The sequence below is a fragment of the Haplochromis burtoni genome, unplaced genomic scaffold (genome assembly GCF_018398535.1).
Source record: "Haplochromis burtoni strain Fernald_Lab_line unplaced genomic scaffold, NCSU_Asbu1 Contig_536, whole genome shotgun sequence".
Lineage (NCBI taxonomy): Eukaryota > Metazoa > Chordata > Actinopteri > Cichliformes > Cichlidae > Haplochromis > Haplochromis burtoni.
In genome coordinates this window covers 326,348-344,076 of record NW_024582897.1, presented here as the reverse complement: position 1 = coordinate 344,076, position 17,729 = coordinate 326,348, and the positions used below count along the sequence as shown (strand labels likewise).

Genomic DNA, 17,729 nt, shown 5'->3' with positions numbered 1-17,729 from the left:
TGTTTCCAAACTATTTTTCAAGAAACTGATATAATGAGGAGCAATTATCCAAACGTAATGAGTTACTATTTTGAATATTAATGATTCTTTTTTATTAAGTCAGTGTTTAAATCAGTTTATACAGTTAGTCACTCAAATTTGTAACCAGTGAGGAAGCCCTTAAGTTAATGTCTTTACCAACAAGTGAAAAAAAGAAAGAAAAAAATCTTATAAAATCAGCGGTGTTTACTCAGTGTGTCCTTTCCCTTTGTACTTTGTTGATTTCTGCTTGTTTATTTAAAAAATCGTGTTTGTTTTGTCTATATGCTCAGTCTTTGTTAGAATGTTATTTTTTTTACTTTTTTGGGGGGTAAATAATGAATTTATGTTTCTACATCTTTAGGAATAAAAGATTACGAAACAGCTCCATCTCGCGACAGCTTTTTAAACTGCCAATCTGGAGTATGTGAATTCTCGTTGGGAGTTCTGTGTTGTCGCGATACTTTAGCGTGACGTCACCCTGAACAAGCACTTTGTAACCTGTGTTTTCAGTTTTTGTCACGCCTGTTCTCGCACTCAAAGCTTTCTGTCCCGGATCTGCTAATCCAAGGGAAGAGGCGTTATAGCGCGGCTGCCGTTTACTCGCCTCCAGCTGTCGGACATTGATTTAGCACTGAGAAGTTACCCCGGGTAAAATTAGCCAGCTTTAGCCAGCACAAAATTTGTCACGCAGCTGCGCGTTTTCACCGGTTTCTGTTCTTTTCCGTCCGAGCGGACCGAGGACTATGGTGTTACTGAAAAACCTCCACCCTCCCACCGAGGGAGTGAGACACGAACAAGCCGAGACCACGGCGGTTCTGGACGGCCAGCGGCTCGGCTGCGGCACCCTCTACGTCGCAGAAACGTAAGTGGTGCACGTGGCGCGTGTTTTGCTCTTTGGCTCGTGGGTCTGGGGTTCAGGCTCGTGTTTATTGAGGTTCTTATCGGGCTTTCACGCGCACTTCATTGGAAATCACATATAATGTAAACTGACATTATAGACACAAAATAAACGTCTGCTCCGCGCGCTGAAATCACTTCCGGAGCGCACTCTTTCAAAATAATACATTGCAGAACAAAATGTGGATGTCTTCTTTTAAATCCAGTATTAGAAATATGTTTACTTATTATTTATATTACATTTTTTTCTTGTACCTCTCCGTAAACATGATATATTTTGTGTGTTTTGGTATACCTTGGACTCTCGGTAATGTTAAAACGCGGGTTTCTTTTTTCCTTTCTTTCCTTTTTTTTTTTTTTTTTAAAATAAATGTATTTTTTATTTTAATTTTTTTGGAATTTGTTTCTGTGCTATCGTTGTATTTCTTTCCTTTTTTACATTGTCTTTGCGTTCTTTTTCTTCTTGTTGTCTTCGTGTTGTTATATTATTTCAGTTATTCAATTCTTAATTTAATTTCTTATTTATTTTTCTTAAGCTAGTAAAAATTTTTGGAAAAGCACAAAACAGCAATAAACTGGGAAGGAAACATTGTGTGTGTAAATTCAGATTTTACAGCTGTGTTATATTTCTCACAGACCCTCGCTGTTGCATTACAATTACATATTTTCTTATTACATATTTTTTTACAAAGCACTTTTTTACTTTTAGAAAGTAGAAGCAAACAATGTTAAAGTAATTTAGTTGGCATTTTGTAACATTTTTTTTTAAATATCATATGATAAATTAATAGTCAGTTGAGACCATAATTAATCGTTGCCAGAAAAGTCAGATAATAAGCTTGGCAGATATTTAGAAGCATCTAAAAGTTGTTTAGTGCTGTTGTTTAAAGCAGTTTGTTTTCTTTTTATCAGGCGCCTGTCGTGGTTTGACAGCTCAGGCCTGGGTTTCTCTCTGGAGTATCCCTCCATCGGTCTGCACGCCATCTCCAGAGACGTCAGCGCTTACCCACAGGAACACCTCTACGTCATGGTCAACGGCAAACTCAACAGTGAGGCGAAGCTTACATCTGAACTTTATATCTCTTTTTACTTGTTTAGGCCCCCAAAAATATGTAGTTTTTGGGGGGCGGGGGGAGTCCAGTCTTCAGGGTTGTTAAAGCGTGTTTGACCTGTTGTGTACAAATAGTTTCTTTACAGTTTCTGAAGGAGTTTTTGGGTCACTGCTGACTTCTCCTGTTTCCTTACAGAAGAGAACGAGGCAGAAATGGCAGAGAAAGCAGCTGATGATGATGACGGCAGCAGTGATGGTGGTGACGATGATGAAGATGAAGGGGCGATCACAGAGATTCGATTTGTTCCCAGCAACAAAGCGGCATGTGAGTGACCTCGCTGAGGATGAGCAGCAGGCTGCACATCCTGTATAAACGACAGTTGGAGATGGCGCAGCATCACACTTATACCTTTGTGTGCCTTCCTTGCAGTGGAGTCCATGTTCTCAGCCATGTGCGAGTGCCAGGCGCTCCACCCCGATCCCGAGGATGACGACTCAGACAACGACTTTGAAGGAGAGGAGTACGACGTGGAGGAAGCCGGTGAGGCAAAACTCAAACGCATAGATGCAGAATGCACCTGGCTCAACGTTACAATGAAGTGGCCTGTAAAAATGGGTCTGATTTCAGTCTGGATGATTTAGGATCCTCTGTTCATGCACTTCTTTGTCTCTTTAGCAGACACAAAGAAGACAACAGCTCCTCGCATTCCAACAAACAGTGATATAAATCCTCAAATTAATTCAGAAACACAAAACAAGCAGAAAATCTTTCCAGAAAAAAAAGTTTTCTTTTTAAGCATTTTATTGTATTTGTGAATACAGAGTAGAAATGGCTTTGTGCCTAATTGTATTCCTATTGAAGTGAATTTCTTACATCACCGATGGCTGTTCTTGTAAAGTTGATCTGTTCTGCTCATTTACAACCTAAAGTTTTATTCTTGGACACTAAATTATCTTTAAACACATTTCATATTTACTTTATTCCTCCTTCCGACAGCACCACAGTTCATCCTCGATGCTCCTTTGTCTGACACAAACCCCTCCCATTTACCTCCTTTAGCTCCTCCCATTTAAGTAAGCTTCCTTCTGATGGATGGATACTTTATTAATCCCACAAGGGAAATTGTTGTTGATTAGCTTTGTCTAGCAAAGAGATGGTCTGATTAGCCACATTATGGATGTCCCTGTGTTTGAGATTAGACAGATCCAGGTTATAAACTAATCCTCATTAATAAGCGCTTAAAAGCTCATAATGATTACTCATAATGATTTGTTATGGTGGCTGTTTTACTCTGAGCACGCACCATTGTAGCTGCATATATGAGAGAAAATAAGGATTACCAAATAGTTCCAGTTTAAATAGTTTACTGTAAAGAACACTTGATAAAATAGTTCTTTTGTCTGAATGTAAAAGTCTTTTCATTTTTCTCCTTCTGTCTTTTCTCTTTCCACTTCACGGGCTGATGACTTGGACTGCTTGCTTGCAGAGGCTGGTAAGTTTAAATGAGATGAGCACAGAGTAACTGATGTTTATGGCAGTGCAGTGTGGACAGGTGGATTAAACAGTACTCTTTGTAAATCTGTCTTTAAATCACTGAAGAAGCAGCAGGACTGAGAATAGATGGTTATCAGCAGCTGAACTTTCAAAATAAGAGTGAGGGGATTGTGCTATCCTGTTGTTAAGTGATGATGTGTGAACCCTGCATCCAGGTCCAATTTGTCTTTAAATTGTTGCTGCTGCATCACCATCTCTCTCCTCCACCTGCTTAGAGCACGGTCACGCTGACATCCCAACCTTCTACACCTGCGACGAGGGCCTGTCGGCGCTAACGCAGGAGGGTCAGGCCACGCTGGAGAGGCTAGAGGGGATGCTGGCTCAGTCGGTCGCTCAGCAGTACCACATGGCTGGAGTCCGGACGGAAGAAACAAAAGCCGAGTTTGAAGGTCAGAGTCGCACAAACCTCGACCTGTCGCTCTTTGTGTTTTAGTTTTAATAAGTAATGGCATGACACACGGAGCACGATGAGACGGATGTGAGGGACACAATAACACAAAGTTAGACTAAAACTAAACAAAATGGCACCGTAGATACAAAAAAGGTCAACTCATGTTCGACGTTGCTCTGATGCGTATCGGGAAGGCGGATGGTTGATCAGCATGCAGCCTGGCTGTCATCCATTGCTATCTGAACTTTGCAGCATTAGTGTTTTGGTTGCCACCATGTTGGTTTATTCAACGAACTGTATTTGTCAGATAAGTTCATTAAAATGCTTCAGGAGGCACCAGCAGCATAGACAGAGTGGAGCTGAAGCTTAGCAGGCAGCTAGCAGCTACACCTGTGGTGACACACCTGTGAATCAAAGCAGCCAGTCCCTAACTTTAAGCTCTGGTATCAGTTATCATCACCTGTACAGTTGTTGCTAAAAATGAAACTATCCTGTGTTTTTCTTGCTTTAACCAGTCAATGAGAGACTAATAAATATACTGTTCAGTTTATAATGTAGAGCAAATATAAATGACTTACATTTCCTCAAAAATCTTTTCTGTGCAGTGAAAATTAAAGTATTTCTGGATGATTTGCACGATGAGGATCAATTATTTTAAGATTTATTTCTGGTGTGTACATTTATGTTGACAGATGGGATGGAGGTGGACACAGCAGCGATGGAGGCGGGTCAGTTCGAGGATGCTGACGTAGAGCACTGGTAGGTCTCAGTGTGTCGGTCAGCATTTGCAGGAATTGGCCTTTAGAAGCAGGAACAGGCAGTCTGGCCAAAGAGCAGACGTTATGAAGAGAAAGAGAAAGCTCTGTGAAAAATGTGGTGGTAAAACAGTAGCTCGAAGGTGGAAATCTTTTTAAAACTTCATTTTGGGGCAAAGGCGGCACACTTTTAAGCATTTTAATCTGATTTAACAGGTGATGCTATAAGTGCTGATTTTAATTACCACTGAAATAAGAATTCATTTACGTCATGCTTCAAAAATAAGTACAATTACATTTATAATGGCTGCAAAAGATCATGTGATGATCTTTTGGGTCCAGATCCACCGTCTGAATCTCAGCATGCCAGTGAAATGTAACGACACTCACACTACACTACCACTTGTTTAACTAAAAATGTGTGAATGGGTGGATGACTGGATTTGCTTTGGGGTCCTTAGGGGCCATTTACCATTTAAAAAAAGGCAGTGATAATATATACAGAATATCATATGCAGAATAAAATGTAAAATGTGTGCTGAGATGAGAAACATACTGCACACGGCCCACTGAGCTAATCATCAATCAGTGTTTGCATTGATTAACCGTGTCGTGAACTTGCGACCACAGAAAAGTTGCCTGTTTGCAGTTTGGTTCATTCGTGTGCGTTCTGACTCTTTCTGTAGATGGAAATCGTGTCTGCAGCCGGTCAAAGCATCAGTGTTGCATCGTGGGATTGAAGACAAGGACAACAGCACTTCTTTAAAGCTCTTACTCTCTTTTCTGTGAAACCTTTTACCGCTGAGCTTCCGACATCTGCTCTGCCGCATCGTGTGGTTTCTGTTAATTCGATAACGGTCACATCGACATACTGTCAGGCACTTCTGTAACAAAGCTACTCTGGACTTTTGAGATGCAGTCCTGAACGTGTTTGTAAAACCAACTAACGCTGAGTTTTTGTTTGTTTTGTACCTAATGACCAATTGAATATTTGATGTTTTTGCTGAGGACAGTGGATCTTTGTATGTGATTGTCAATAAACAAGTAGTTTTTGTATCAGCTTGTTTATTTCAGTGTTAGTGCAGGTAACAGTAAAACTCAATGTGGATGGGAGCACCAAAGTTTGTCCGTCTGGAGCTGCTCATTAATTCGTATATCACAGAATTTCAAACACCGCAACAGTTTGAGGTGTTTGTCTTCAGTCCTGTTTTTGAGCATCAACAGTTCATTTGTAAGGCGCTGTTCTCAGGCCAGCAGCTCTAGCAGTCCTGGTTAAAGTCGGTGTCAGCTGTGTGAGTCACAGATGTGATTTATTTCCTACAAACTAAAAAAGCTGAACCATCGTCCTCCAAGTGTTGATTACATCAGCGGTCCCCAACCCCCGGGCCTCGGACCGGTACCGGTCCGTGAGTCGTTTGGTACCGGGCTGCGAGAGTTGAGGCTCAGGTGTGAAATGTATGGTTTTCAGGGTTTTTATCGGTTTTCAGCGTTATTTTGTTATCGTTTTTATCGTTTACTCTGTTTTCCTGGGTCTTTTCACGTGTGTTATGAATAAATCTTCTTTTTTTTGGTACCGGTACTAGTTTTATTTTGTTGTATTTATCCGCGACACCTTAAAGGCTGGTCCGTGAAAATATTGTCGGGCATAAACCGGTCCGTGGCGCAAAAAAGGTTGGAGACCGCTGGATTACATCATTTTTTACATGGTTTGTAAATGGAACAGTTCCATAGCATTATATTCTATAGACCATACTGGTGGATCTGGAGAAGCTGACTATTAAACCACCAGCCTTCCAATAATGGTAAACAGCCTGCACTTCCTCCTCAGCCATCACTGAACAGGCAGTGAATGCCCACTCATTTGGATATGCGAGCGCCAGGAGCCTCTGGTGGCAATTTTTTAAGGATTTTATATATGATAGAAGCTTCTGAGTAATTTTCAGCTTTGCATGGTCTCACTAAGGTCAGTCAAAAGAGGAAGTGTAATCTCACAAAATTATATTTTCTTGATGGGCATCTTGACACTGGATTGAGTCTTGAATTTTGCAAATGTTTAATGGACTTTATCAAAAAACGGTAATCACAAAATAGTGAATGAGCCAATTATTGCATCAGCTTGTAAAAGTTTTCCATCTTGCAGATTATCTGCACAGAAGAAATCAAAAATATCTTTATTTAACTTATTTGAGCAGCCATGTATCCCACACGGTGAAATGAAAACGCCATTTTTAAAGTTTCCTTCAGTTAATCTTCAGAAAACGGATCAAACTTTACGGCAGGCGTCTCAAACTCGCGGCCCACGTCACACCTATTTGCGGCCCATATATTGACGTGAAGAAATACAGTGGAATTTGGTCCTTGTTAAAGTGAGTTCTTTAAAAAGCAAAAAGTTTTTTAATATGAAGGCAACAAGAGCGGAGAGCACAAACATGCTGAGGGATTGGCTGTGTTAGTCCAGTGAGAGAGTCAAAAACTGATGTGCACACTTATGTCTGCGTTTTTGTTTTGTTAAATACAAACACAATTATGCGATGTTTTCTTGTTTTCTTGTTTTCCTGGTACTACTTGAACACTAAAGTGGCCCACAGCTCATTTAAGGTTGAGACCCCTGCTTTAAGGTATCAACATAAAACTGATGCATATTTAACAGCAACAGATGTGTTCAGACTGACGCTTGGATTTGGCTGAAATGTGTTTTTCAGCCCTGAAATGTGCAAAATTTCAGGACAGCTTTCATAGTATGAAGCTAATAACTTTTCGTGGCTTCTTTGGAAACACTAATGTTTTTGCTGAACCCTTCCCAGGATCAAAGAAACAACCAATCATCACTGACCACTGTTTATTTATGTTTGCATGTACAGTATTTACAAAGAGCTCAAAGGCACTAATTGCATTTGTGCAAAAACTAACAGACGTGCATGTACACTCCTACACTGTGCATGGCTCAGGAATGTTGCATTAGGTAAAAATATGACTAAAATACACAGATCATTCACTCAAAGACAGACTAATGAGGTTGTTGCAATATTATGCTGCATCACATTTTCAGTTTGCAGTTGTCAGATTAGTTTAGTAGCTTAAAAAGTGATTGAAACATAAAATAGGGGCTAAGTGTATGTTACTGTATAACATTTGTTTGCAGGGTTACAACACATCTGTGTCCTTTATATCAGCTCTGTGGTTCCAGTCTTTTTTTTAAAAAAAACTCATGCAAACATTATTTTAGTAACCCTAAAAAAGGTCAGTGTGTTGACTCAGGATTAAAAATACAAAAAGTTCTACAGGTTTGATTGAAAGTAAAATGTTGGCGTTGCCCTGTTCACAAATTTAAAAGCTAATTTTGTGTTGAACTTCTCAGATGTGCTTCTGGTATCCTTTAAAAAGAAGTGCATTCGTGCGGTTCTTCTTCTTCCTTCTTTCTCAGCAGCAGGTTGACAGTCCGTCACAAACAGCTTCACCTGAGAATCGCCGTCCAGCAACGCTCACGCCTTCTTCTTGCTCTCCGTGGGAAGATGGAGAGGTGACGGTTTTGTTGAGAGCGCAGGGACGAGTTTGTCGAACAGCAGCACCGAGCTCATCATCCCTGAAAGAACCACGATGCAGAAGAAGAGGAAAAAAATGTAACTTTTAAGACAAAAGTTGTTTTCTGTATGTCAACCATGAAACTTCTGAATAAAACATTTAAGGTGTTACTGTGAAGCGATGCACACCGCTCAGATAAATGAAACAACTCCCAAACAACAGTCACCTCGAGGCGCTTTGTATCCAAAGCTGTCTTATTTTTTAACTGCACAACAAGATATTTTTAGACGCTCGTCACTCTGCCAGCGAAGGTAAATTACACACATCTTTGCTTCAAACAAATGAGTCATGAGATTTTAATATTTAAGCAGCTTATCAGATTTGTGTCAACACTTTGAACACAACTGGCTCACTGGCTGCCAGAGACACAGGCACTAAAACGTAGCAGTGCTCATCGCTAATGTGGTTTCTTCTTTCTAACAGTTCAACTAAAACCTTTACCGGTGATCCACGTGGCAAAGAGGGGTCATTTATGACCACGGCTCTTTATTTCTGTGTACCGTCGTGTAAAAATATTTTCTATCTTGAATCTGTCCTGGAAATATAAAGACGAAACTGTCTTTAAGGCTGCACCACGTTTTGGACTTAACTTGAAAGAAAGGCAGATGTGAAGGGTAAAAGTGAGGTCAGAGGTCAAATGTGACATGATATTTGGATCGAAACTATATTGTGATATTTAAAATCTGCATGTGCAACTTCCTAACTGTCGTCAATACAAACAAAGGCAGCAGCATTTTAAGCACATTTTTAAAGATTAAAAACGTTTTATGAAGGTTTGGCTGTATTTGACCTTAAAGAACTTAGACTTAGAGCCTTTTATTGCCATCGAGCGGTTTCTTGCACAGCGAAATTGGGTAGATGGACCACAAAGGTGCAAAAGTAAAGAAAAGAAAACAATATACAAGGAGGGAAAAAATAAAAAATAAAAAGCAATATATATGTAAACTGCACGGTGTATGTGTACAAATATTGAAACAGAAACATTGTGGGGCGGTATACAAGGACAGTTATACAATATAATAAATAAATAAATAAGGGAGGGGCTATGGTCATTTAGGGTGGGGATGGTAATTTCACTGAGACCAAAATATTGCACAGAACATGGAAAGACTGAGAAGGTCAGAAAGAAGGTCCAAAATAAGGTGATATTCAGGAACCCCATTTATCATTCCCTATACGCCGACACGATGAAAATACAATGACAGTAAGAAACATAGTTTTACATAGCTCTATTATTATCCCTTTGACATTCAGAGCAGTCAACTGACCTTGAAGGAAAGGTCGGAGGTCAAATGTGATATGATATTTTAAACCTTTATATGGTATTTTCTATATGTTGACGATACACACCACACTTGTAAGAATCATAGTTTCTTAGTTAAAAGGCTTTTTGTCTGTTTTCAAATAGCATGTAAGGCAAATGTTACTGGATTGTTAACATGACTCCACGCTACACCCCCTCAAAGTTTTATCAGAATTCATTCAGGACTTTTTGAGCTGTCGTGTTTATAAACAAAATGAAAAGCCAGAAGAAATTTCACTTATCCTTATTAAAAGTCAAAGACCTGAATTTATAGCACTGAGGATTTTCCAGCCAGTTTGTGCAAAAATCCCATTAAAAACTATTTTCAAACTGATGTTACTGGCTTCAGTCGGCAGCAGGAAAAATACTTGTGATCTCTTTAAGTTGAGACTTTTCTAACGTCTCTGTCAGGTGTGTTAGTCTCACCGAGCAGCGGGCCCAGCCAGTAGACCACGCAGTACTCGAGGAAGGAGTGTCCGCTGCAGGGGAACTGTGTGGAGAAGGCCAGCGCTGGGTTAAAGACAGCTCCGGTCACGCTGCCACCTGGACACACATGCACAGTTTTATTAGTGAACTCATATTTGTTCAGCATGCTATATAGCACAAAGCATTCCTGAATCTGCCTTAGAAAGTTAAAGTCTGTGAAGGTTCTCAGTCATGCAGGTCATATTTGCATCTGGAGTTTTTTGGACGCTTTTCTTCTCCATAAAGGTATAAAAAGAGAGCAGAAAATTATAATATTCCAGCGGATGTGTGACTTTAAAGGTTTCTGGCTGAAAAAAGGTCACTGATCAAACAGATTCTTGCTCACAAAAAACATTTTAATCAGATTCTCTGCAAGAAAATTTGAAAAAATTTCCTCCTAAATTCTCAGTATTCACTCATCAGCATTCAGTCAAACGTTCATTTATGGGTGTAGTTAAAAAACTGCTAATAACTGACTTTCCACAGCAGTTGTTTGGTCGGACACAGTGAGAGATGTAATCTGTTACTCTTCATGCGAGAAAGAAGGTGTCTCTGAGATGTACTAATAGTGTGTTAGTTCCAAATAGTAAATTAGTGAATGTATTTCATGACAGTTTGATTATTCTGGGACAAACAGTGCAGTCTTCCTCAAAGCATCACTGTGAAAATAATAACAGTTTATTATTGGTCAATGAGGAAAAATAAATCCTCTTTATTATCAGAATGAAAACAGACTTCCACAAATGAATGTCAACTGATGACTACATAAATATTCACCTCTTTAAAGATGACTGACCTCATTCAACAGCCAAATGACTTATAAAATCCTAAAATCACATATTTCTGGAAGGTCCACTCACTGGTTATTCAGCATGCCAGGCTGCAGTTACACCATGCAGACAAAAGAGCACTCGGAGCAAGTTAAAGGAAAGGTTATTCAAAAGTAGAAGTCTGGGAATGGAGACAGAGGAGTTCACTTAAATCTGTCATCATGAAACGGAAGCAATCAAATCTGCCTAAATCTGACACTCAAAGGTAAACTGGATACCTGGCTGACCATCACGTTCACGACCAGGTGAGGACGGATCAAAGATCAGGAGTCGATTTTAAGCGTTGAGTTTGATTTGATCATAATTGTCCCTGTCTGCTTGTTCTATATAAACACACAGTGAACATGTGTCCCTCTACACACACTCAGAGTAAAGGTTCACGGTCACGCTGCCACCTGATTGGCTCCCATTCTTAACACTTTAGGACTGAGGCTTTTCCAAGCCCCAGTGTTTGTGAAGAGAGACCGTTATGATGGCTCTCCCGCAGGGTAACGTGTCACTGCCTTTTGATGCCTGCACTACCCTGAGGTGGGACACGTTGCCACATAACTATAAGCTGCACACTTTTGTGTGTAATATGATGAAAACTACACAAACAAAGCGGCTCCGACCCTCACACCGCTAATGCGTGTTTATGAGAGCAGGAGGTCTGAGCCACTGTTCAGCCACATTTAGGTGATTTTTATGTATTCGTGGCTGAAGTGTCTGATTGGTGCCCGGTTCGTGTCTCCCCCAACAGACCCCGGCACCATGTAAATACTCTGATATGCTCGTGATTTCCGATCACGTGATTAATTACCGGTGGAGCCGGATTTGATTCCCTGCAGCAGTCATATAGAGTTATCATACCTGCATAAACCGCTGTGGTGATGACTGCAGCCACGGCGTGCACGCGGAATTTCTCCTGCACCGATTGCGTGTGCGTGATAACAGTCTGAACCGCAAAGGCGCACGCGAGCTCAACCGCAGCGGCCTCGTGCAGGGGCGCGTGGATGGGGCTGGTGCATCGGAACCCGAACAGCTTGTGTCGCGCGTGCAGTCTCGACAGCCCGACCCCCCACAGCCTCGGCACCGCAGCGCGTGCAGCGGCGGCCGCCGCGAACTGGCACGCGATCCTCCGCAGGGCGCGGGAGCCCGACAACTTGGCGTGGTAGGCGCGCTCGAGCGCACCGGAGGGGTTCCCGATCGCCCCGCTGAAGGTGAGCCCGTGGACCACCGACGCCAAATACGTGAAGGTGAGCGCGAGACCAGGCTCGATGCCGCCCACCTCGGACAGCAGCTTGAGCTCGTGGGTGCAGCAGCACAGCTGGAAGGTGGACACGAGCTCCACCACGTACTCGGAGAGCCCGGTGTCTGCTAGGGCCCGAGCCAGCAACCTGCGGGTCACGTCGCTCAGCACGACGATCCCCGCGAGCACCGCCAAAGACACCGCCACGTCCGCAGACATGCTGCCGGCCGGTCCGTGCTCCCAGCCGGGGACAATCCCTGTGCGTGGCCGCTACGTGCACTGAGCTGCGGGCCTCCTTTCTCCCACTAGAGCGCCCTGATGATGGGGTGCGGAAGTCTTTGCTGTGCCGGGGTGCTGTTTCTCTATATCGGAGGATGCGGAGTTCAAGCGGGAGCAAATGAGCGCCAGTCCCGGTGGCTCACATGGTGCGGAAGTGACTGAGCTCCGCAGTCCTCCTCCTGCTGGTTGTCTGCTCACAGTATGGACTAGTGATGTGTCGGTCGCGAACGAAATGTAAAAGGAAAAAGCTGAAAATTTAAATAGTTAAAAGTTGAAATGTGAATAGTTGGTTTTTGTATTATATGAATTATTTCTTACATTTTATGTGGAGTGAATAAATAAAAGTATATTTACGGTGGCCCCTACAGACAAAGCACCTCCGGGCAGGGATAGGGATAGCTCAGTAGGTAGAGTGGCGGCCCCATGATCGGAAGGTCGGGGGTTCGATTCCCCTGAACAGCTACCCTGAGGTACCCCTGAGCAAGGTACCGTCCCCACACACTGCTCCCCGGGCGCCCAATGGCTGCCCACTGCTTCACTGAGTGAATGGGTTAAATGCAGAGAGCGATTTTCCCCACGGGGACCAATAAAGTACACCTTCTTCTTCTTCTTAAATCCCAAAACACATAAAAACTCAAAACACATACAAAAGACAACAGGATGGTGGGCGCAGTGTTGAGCTTTTGTTATCTAGTGGCTACACAAGTACCAACGACCGGATTTGGTGTGTGGTAGTAACAGGTAAATTAACTTTTTTTTTTTTTAATTATTTGAATATATATGAGTGCTTGTGTATAAATACACAAACAATACACACATACTTTCAATTGTGTAATTTAAGTGATCTGGGTATCTCTGTTTTGGAAGTTCAGTTCATGCTAGAAATGTGTTTTGGAGTTTGTACGTGTTTTGTCTCTAGGGGCCACCGCATATATTTATATATAAACATATATAAATAAAACCACTTTTTTTACATTAGTAATTCCTTTTGTGCATAATGTTATATTATTGTTAAAGATAAATAAATTAAAGCAACAAAACAACCTGAAGAGCCGGTTCGGAGCCGAAAGAGCCGGCTCTTTTTAGTGAGCTGAGCCGAAAGAGCCGGTTCTCTAAAAAGAGCCGGAAATCCCATCACTAGTACGGACTCAAATCAGTATAACGATGTAGGGAAAGGAGGACTAATTCACTGCGTTTCTTCTCCTTCTTCCGCTTTCTTCCATGTTTTTTCTCCCACTCGCGGCCCCGTGACATCACACACAAACATTTTAAAATTTACTCAAACAGAAGCAATAATCATATTTACAGTACAAAAGAGTTACTATCAAATTATATTTAATGTCAATAATACTTTTATATTGTGCAGAATCATGAAGTATGATCATGAGTACTGGTTCATTAAAGTATTCTTCACTATTTTGTTGCAGTAGATTATTTCAATTAACCTACTTCATATTCTGCAGTGAAATCTAAATTAGTGAAGTAATAAAGCAGACACCATAAACCATCCCTTAAATTATTTAAATCAATAAGGTGTTGGCCTGCATTCTGTTTTTGGCTGCATGTTAAGGTCAAAATGCTGATGAGGTCTGATCCAGTTTACTGATATACTCTGTTCTACATCCTGCACTGTAATATGAGGATTGTGTGTTTATTAAAATTAAAAATCATCATGGAGTCATTGACAAAAGAACATCAACATTCAGCCTGTTGTTTAGATATTTTTATTTCAGAAATGATTCCTAACAAAAATGGAGAATATAAAAACACAATCAAAGCAGTCAAGTCCATATTATGAAGTGTTTGCTGTATCAGACAATCATGTTTCCAGTCTGCTGCATCACAACAATTGAAATGCAAATATAAATGATTCACAACAATGAAAACAATATAGTGCAGATAAACATGGTGCTGTAATGAATCTGCTCTTAAACACAACAAAATACATTTTCCAAGAGAGATGATAATGATTCACATCAGAGTGAAGAACGAATACATTTACAACTGGTTTCTAACATTTCTTATAGATCGAACTGATCACTGATAGAAACAGAAGAATATTCAAAATGATACTCTGAGAGATACATGAATGAGATATGGATAAACATCAAATCACATAAAACAAAAAAGCACAAAATCACTATAACTGAAATAAAATATGAGCAGAAATATAGAAGAATTAAGTCGAGAGATAGAAAAAGGCAAAATGTTTAAAATATGGAATCACATAAGAGACTGAACCGTCCACTCAGGTCACAGATTCATATCTACAATAATATTTTTGTTTATTTTTGTTTTGATTTCATCACTTTATTATTATAAGCATATTAAGTGTGTGTCTGAGCTGAAAGCTGCTCTCGTCTCCTGGTTTTCTTTATCACACAGACCACAACAATACAAAGCATCACCTGCAGACCGCTGAGCAGTATCCACCTGACTCTGTAGAAGGTCGAGTAAACCCCAAAGGGCTCTCTGTAGATCAGAACAAATTTTTCTGCTGACACACACTCATCCTCTGACTCTAAAACTGTACACACATACTCTCCTGCATCTTCCAGTGAGACATTAGAGATTATCAAGCTGTCATGGGAACAAGTGATTCTATTGTCACTGCAGAACTCAATATCGTACACAATTTTGCCTTCTGTTTGGATCAACTTAATGAACGTAAAGCCCGAAGTACTAGTTTTCCAATCATCAGAGCATCTCATAGTGACTTCATCTCCCTCTGAGAAAACCTTTACTGCAGGTGGACCAAATTTAGGGCACACCAAAAGCCAGTACCAATGCATTACTTTTTCACCTACACAGCTGTAGATATCTGAATCATTTAACATTAGTGATGGAAGTACCAGCGAGAAGTTTTGACCAATAATATTGTAGGAAATTGCTTCCTTCATCCAAACCGGGGGCTGGTCATGAATGGGGTCCATGAAGGGACACTCCAGCACAGCTGTGTCTCCCTCTGAAGCATAACGTAGCTTTGTATGTTTGGTCAAACGTACAGAGTAAGTGCTCACACACTGCTGTTGGTTCATCACCAGGCAGGTGTAAAACGTTGGTTGTGTGTTGACATGAAGAAGTGATGCGTTTGTCACCTGCAGGAAACTTTCTTGGACTTTATTCACCTTCAAAATTGTGTCTTTGACACTCGTCCTGAGTAGTTGTAGTAGTACTTCAAAACTACTCAGCCCGGCTTTTTGTTGCCACTCCCCGTAATGTCTGATCCAACGCACCGTCAGATTCTCACCCGCTCCTTTACATTGTACGTCTACAGTGTCTTCAGGACTTGTGATAGTTTCTTCCCCCCTTACTGTCTTACACACAGTCAGGCTGATGTTTCTCTCATATGTCACGCTGCCCTGAGTCCAGCACACATCTTGGTACAGTCCAGAGTCTGAGTGGATCAGGTTGTTGAGAGTAAATGAAGGAGAACCATGAAATGTCTCAGGAAATGAGAGTCGTGCTGTCAGGTCTTCATGTACTGTGAAGTTTCTGTTCCAGGGGTCAGAGATGTTCCACAGGACCAGAGTATCTTCACCAACACGTCTGGAGGTGATGCAGGAGCTGTTGTGATCTGGGAGCTTGAACTGTAAAGAGTCTCCTTCTTTTCTTATGGCGATAAATTCTTCTGCATGAATGTTGCTGATGAGAGTGAACAGCAGGGAGAAGCAGAGCTGTGCGACTGCAGCCATCCTGCTCAGAGGTCTCCTGGTGAGTGTCATACAAGCACTGACACTGCTCGCTTCATGAGCTTCCTGTTTGTGGTTGGAGGAGGAACGCCACTTCTTTATCACATCATCAAGGAACACTTTGAAGCGTTTGGCTCGATATCACGCCGTATATCTGCTTTCACCCTTCACAAGCCAAAGTGTGGACACGTTTTTTTATACTTCGTTGCATGGGTCCAGGGGTATCAAACATGTGGTCTGGAGTCACAGTGTCCAATCTGAACCATTACAAGTCAGATAATGTCAGCTTTACCACACAGCCATGAATATTTATGAAAATCCTTTCTAAACTATTTAAAACTTTTTGAATAGTTTTTTAGTTTCAAAAACAACTAAAAAAATGTTGTTTCCTATGTGATCCTTCATAAAACATCACATATTTTCCAACATAATTCAGGGTTTGGTTTGGTCTAAGTAAGCAGAGAAGTCCAGGCATCCAGTTTCCATGCAGATGTTTACATGAAGCTCATCATCTGATGATGAAACTTACTTTGCACCCAAGCAGCCCAACCAGAAATTGAAAGTGTACATGCATCAAGGGACGGAGCGCATCCCGTCAATAGGTCCAAAGTGCAATCGAGGCTAATCCCATGATCTTCTTATTTTCTTGTAGACCGAAGTTGAAAATCTGGCAGTATTTATTTTTGTGATTTTTTTTCCACTCTCAGCCGTCCTTCTCCTGTATTTGGGCCTGTTTGTTAATTTATTTCAATCATGTAAACAATATACAGGTGCATTTAGCAAAGAAAATTAGAGAAAAAAATACTATACAAAATAAAGTTAATACATTTCAATATTGCTTCTGTTATGATTCAGTTACATGTCGAAAGGGAGAGGGAAGAAGTACACACTTATTTAATCCCACCCCTTTGCCATAAGTTATCCGTCAATATTTAGTCAGCTTCCTTACTGATATAATCTGTAATAAAAATAGTGAACAGATTTCTGATATAATATAATATCACATCATGAAATTTTCTAAATAGCAACATTCACTTAATTTCAACATTTTCCCTTTTCTTTATAGCTCAAGAAGATCATATCTTTATAACTCTTTTTGAACTGTTTTATGTTTGGATATTGCTTCAATTCCATATTCAAACTGTTCCACAGCTTCACTCCATGCACTGAAACACAAAAGCTTTTTCCTGTTGTACGTACCTTCCCTGTTTTGAAGTTACAAAAACCCTTAAATTATAACTTACTCCTTTAAAAAAATCATACTCTGAATATAATCTGGCAGTTGAACCGGTGAACAGTAGAGAATATGAAGTGATGTCCCGTGTGATACCTGCTTTGCCTTGTTTAGTACTGCAATGCTTCGTGATACTTTGGAATGAATATATCTTACGTGAGCACTCCAGTTTTTCATCTATTATTACCCCCAGAAATTTATTTTCACTGACTCTTTCAATATCAACACCATCCATCAATCTTCATCCACTTTATCCGAGGCCGGGTCGCGGGGGCAGCAGGGCAAAGCAGAAAGGCCCAGACCTCCCTCTCCCCAGCCACCTCCTCCAGCTTATCCGGGGGAACACCAAAGCGTTCCCAGGCCAGCCGAGAGATATAATCTCTCCAGCGTGTCCTGGGTCTGCCTGCTGGGCATTCCCAGTTATGTAAAAATAGAAAACAATGATC

General features: G+C 41.0%; 2 protein-coding genes across 2 annotated transcripts; one reads left to right on the top strand and one right to left on the bottom strand.

Annotated features, from left to right (window-relative positions):
* Positions 1-476: 476 nt before the first annotated feature.
* clns1a (chloride channel, nucleotide-sensitive, 1A) lies at positions 477-5,726 on the top strand. Its single transcript, XM_005947618.2, has 8 exons — positions 477-883; positions 1,831-1,967; positions 2,166-2,294; positions 2,400-2,510; positions 3,457-3,462; positions 3,740-3,913; positions 4,608-4,674; positions 5,357-5,726. Coding segments are annotated over exons 1-8 (744 nt in total). The 5' UTR covers positions 477-764; the 3' UTR covers positions 5,358-5,726.
* A 1,769-nt stretch (positions 5,727-7,495) lies between these two features.
* On the bottom strand, positions 7,496-12,577 carry aqp11 (aquaporin 11). The gene is made up of 3 exons (XM_005947619.3): positions 11,700-12,577; positions 9,982-10,098; positions 7,496-8,253 (listed from the first exon to the last, which is right to left on the bottom strand). Exons 1-3 carry the CDS (start codon positions 12,295-12,297, stop codon positions 8,153-8,155), a joined length of 816 nt encoding a protein of 271 aa, XP_005947681.1. The 5' UTR covers positions 12,298-12,577; the 3' UTR covers positions 7,496-8,152.
* Positions 12,578-17,729: the final 5,152 nt, after the last annotated feature.

Excerpts from the sequence above, each read along its gene's own strand:
- clns1a (XM_005947618.2), top strand. The coding sequence starts at position 765 with ATGGTGTTACTGAAAAACCTCCACCCTCCCACCGAGGGAGTGAGACAC. Across the intron at positions 1,968-2,165 it reads GGTCAACGGCAAACTCAACA|AAGAGAACGAGGCAGAAATG; the intron begins GTGAGGCGAAGC and ends GTTTCCTTACAG. Across the intron at positions 3,914-4,607 it reads AACAAAAGCCGAGTTTGAAG|ATGGGATGGAGGTGGACACA; the intron begins GTCAGAGTCGCA and ends TTATGTTGACAG.
- aqp11 (XM_005947619.3), bottom strand. The coding sequence starts at position 12,297 with ATGTCTGCGGACGTGGCGGTGTCTTTGGCGGTGCTCGCGGGGATCGTC. Across the intron at positions 10,099-11,699 it reads CACCACAGCGGTTTATGCAG|GTGGCAGCGTGACCGGAGCT; the intron begins GTATGATAACTC and ends ATGTGTGTCCAG. Across the intron at positions 8,254-9,981 it reads CTGGCTGGGCCCGCTGCTCG|GGATGATGAGCTCGGTGCTG; the intron begins GTGAGACTAACA and ends TGGTTCTTTCAG.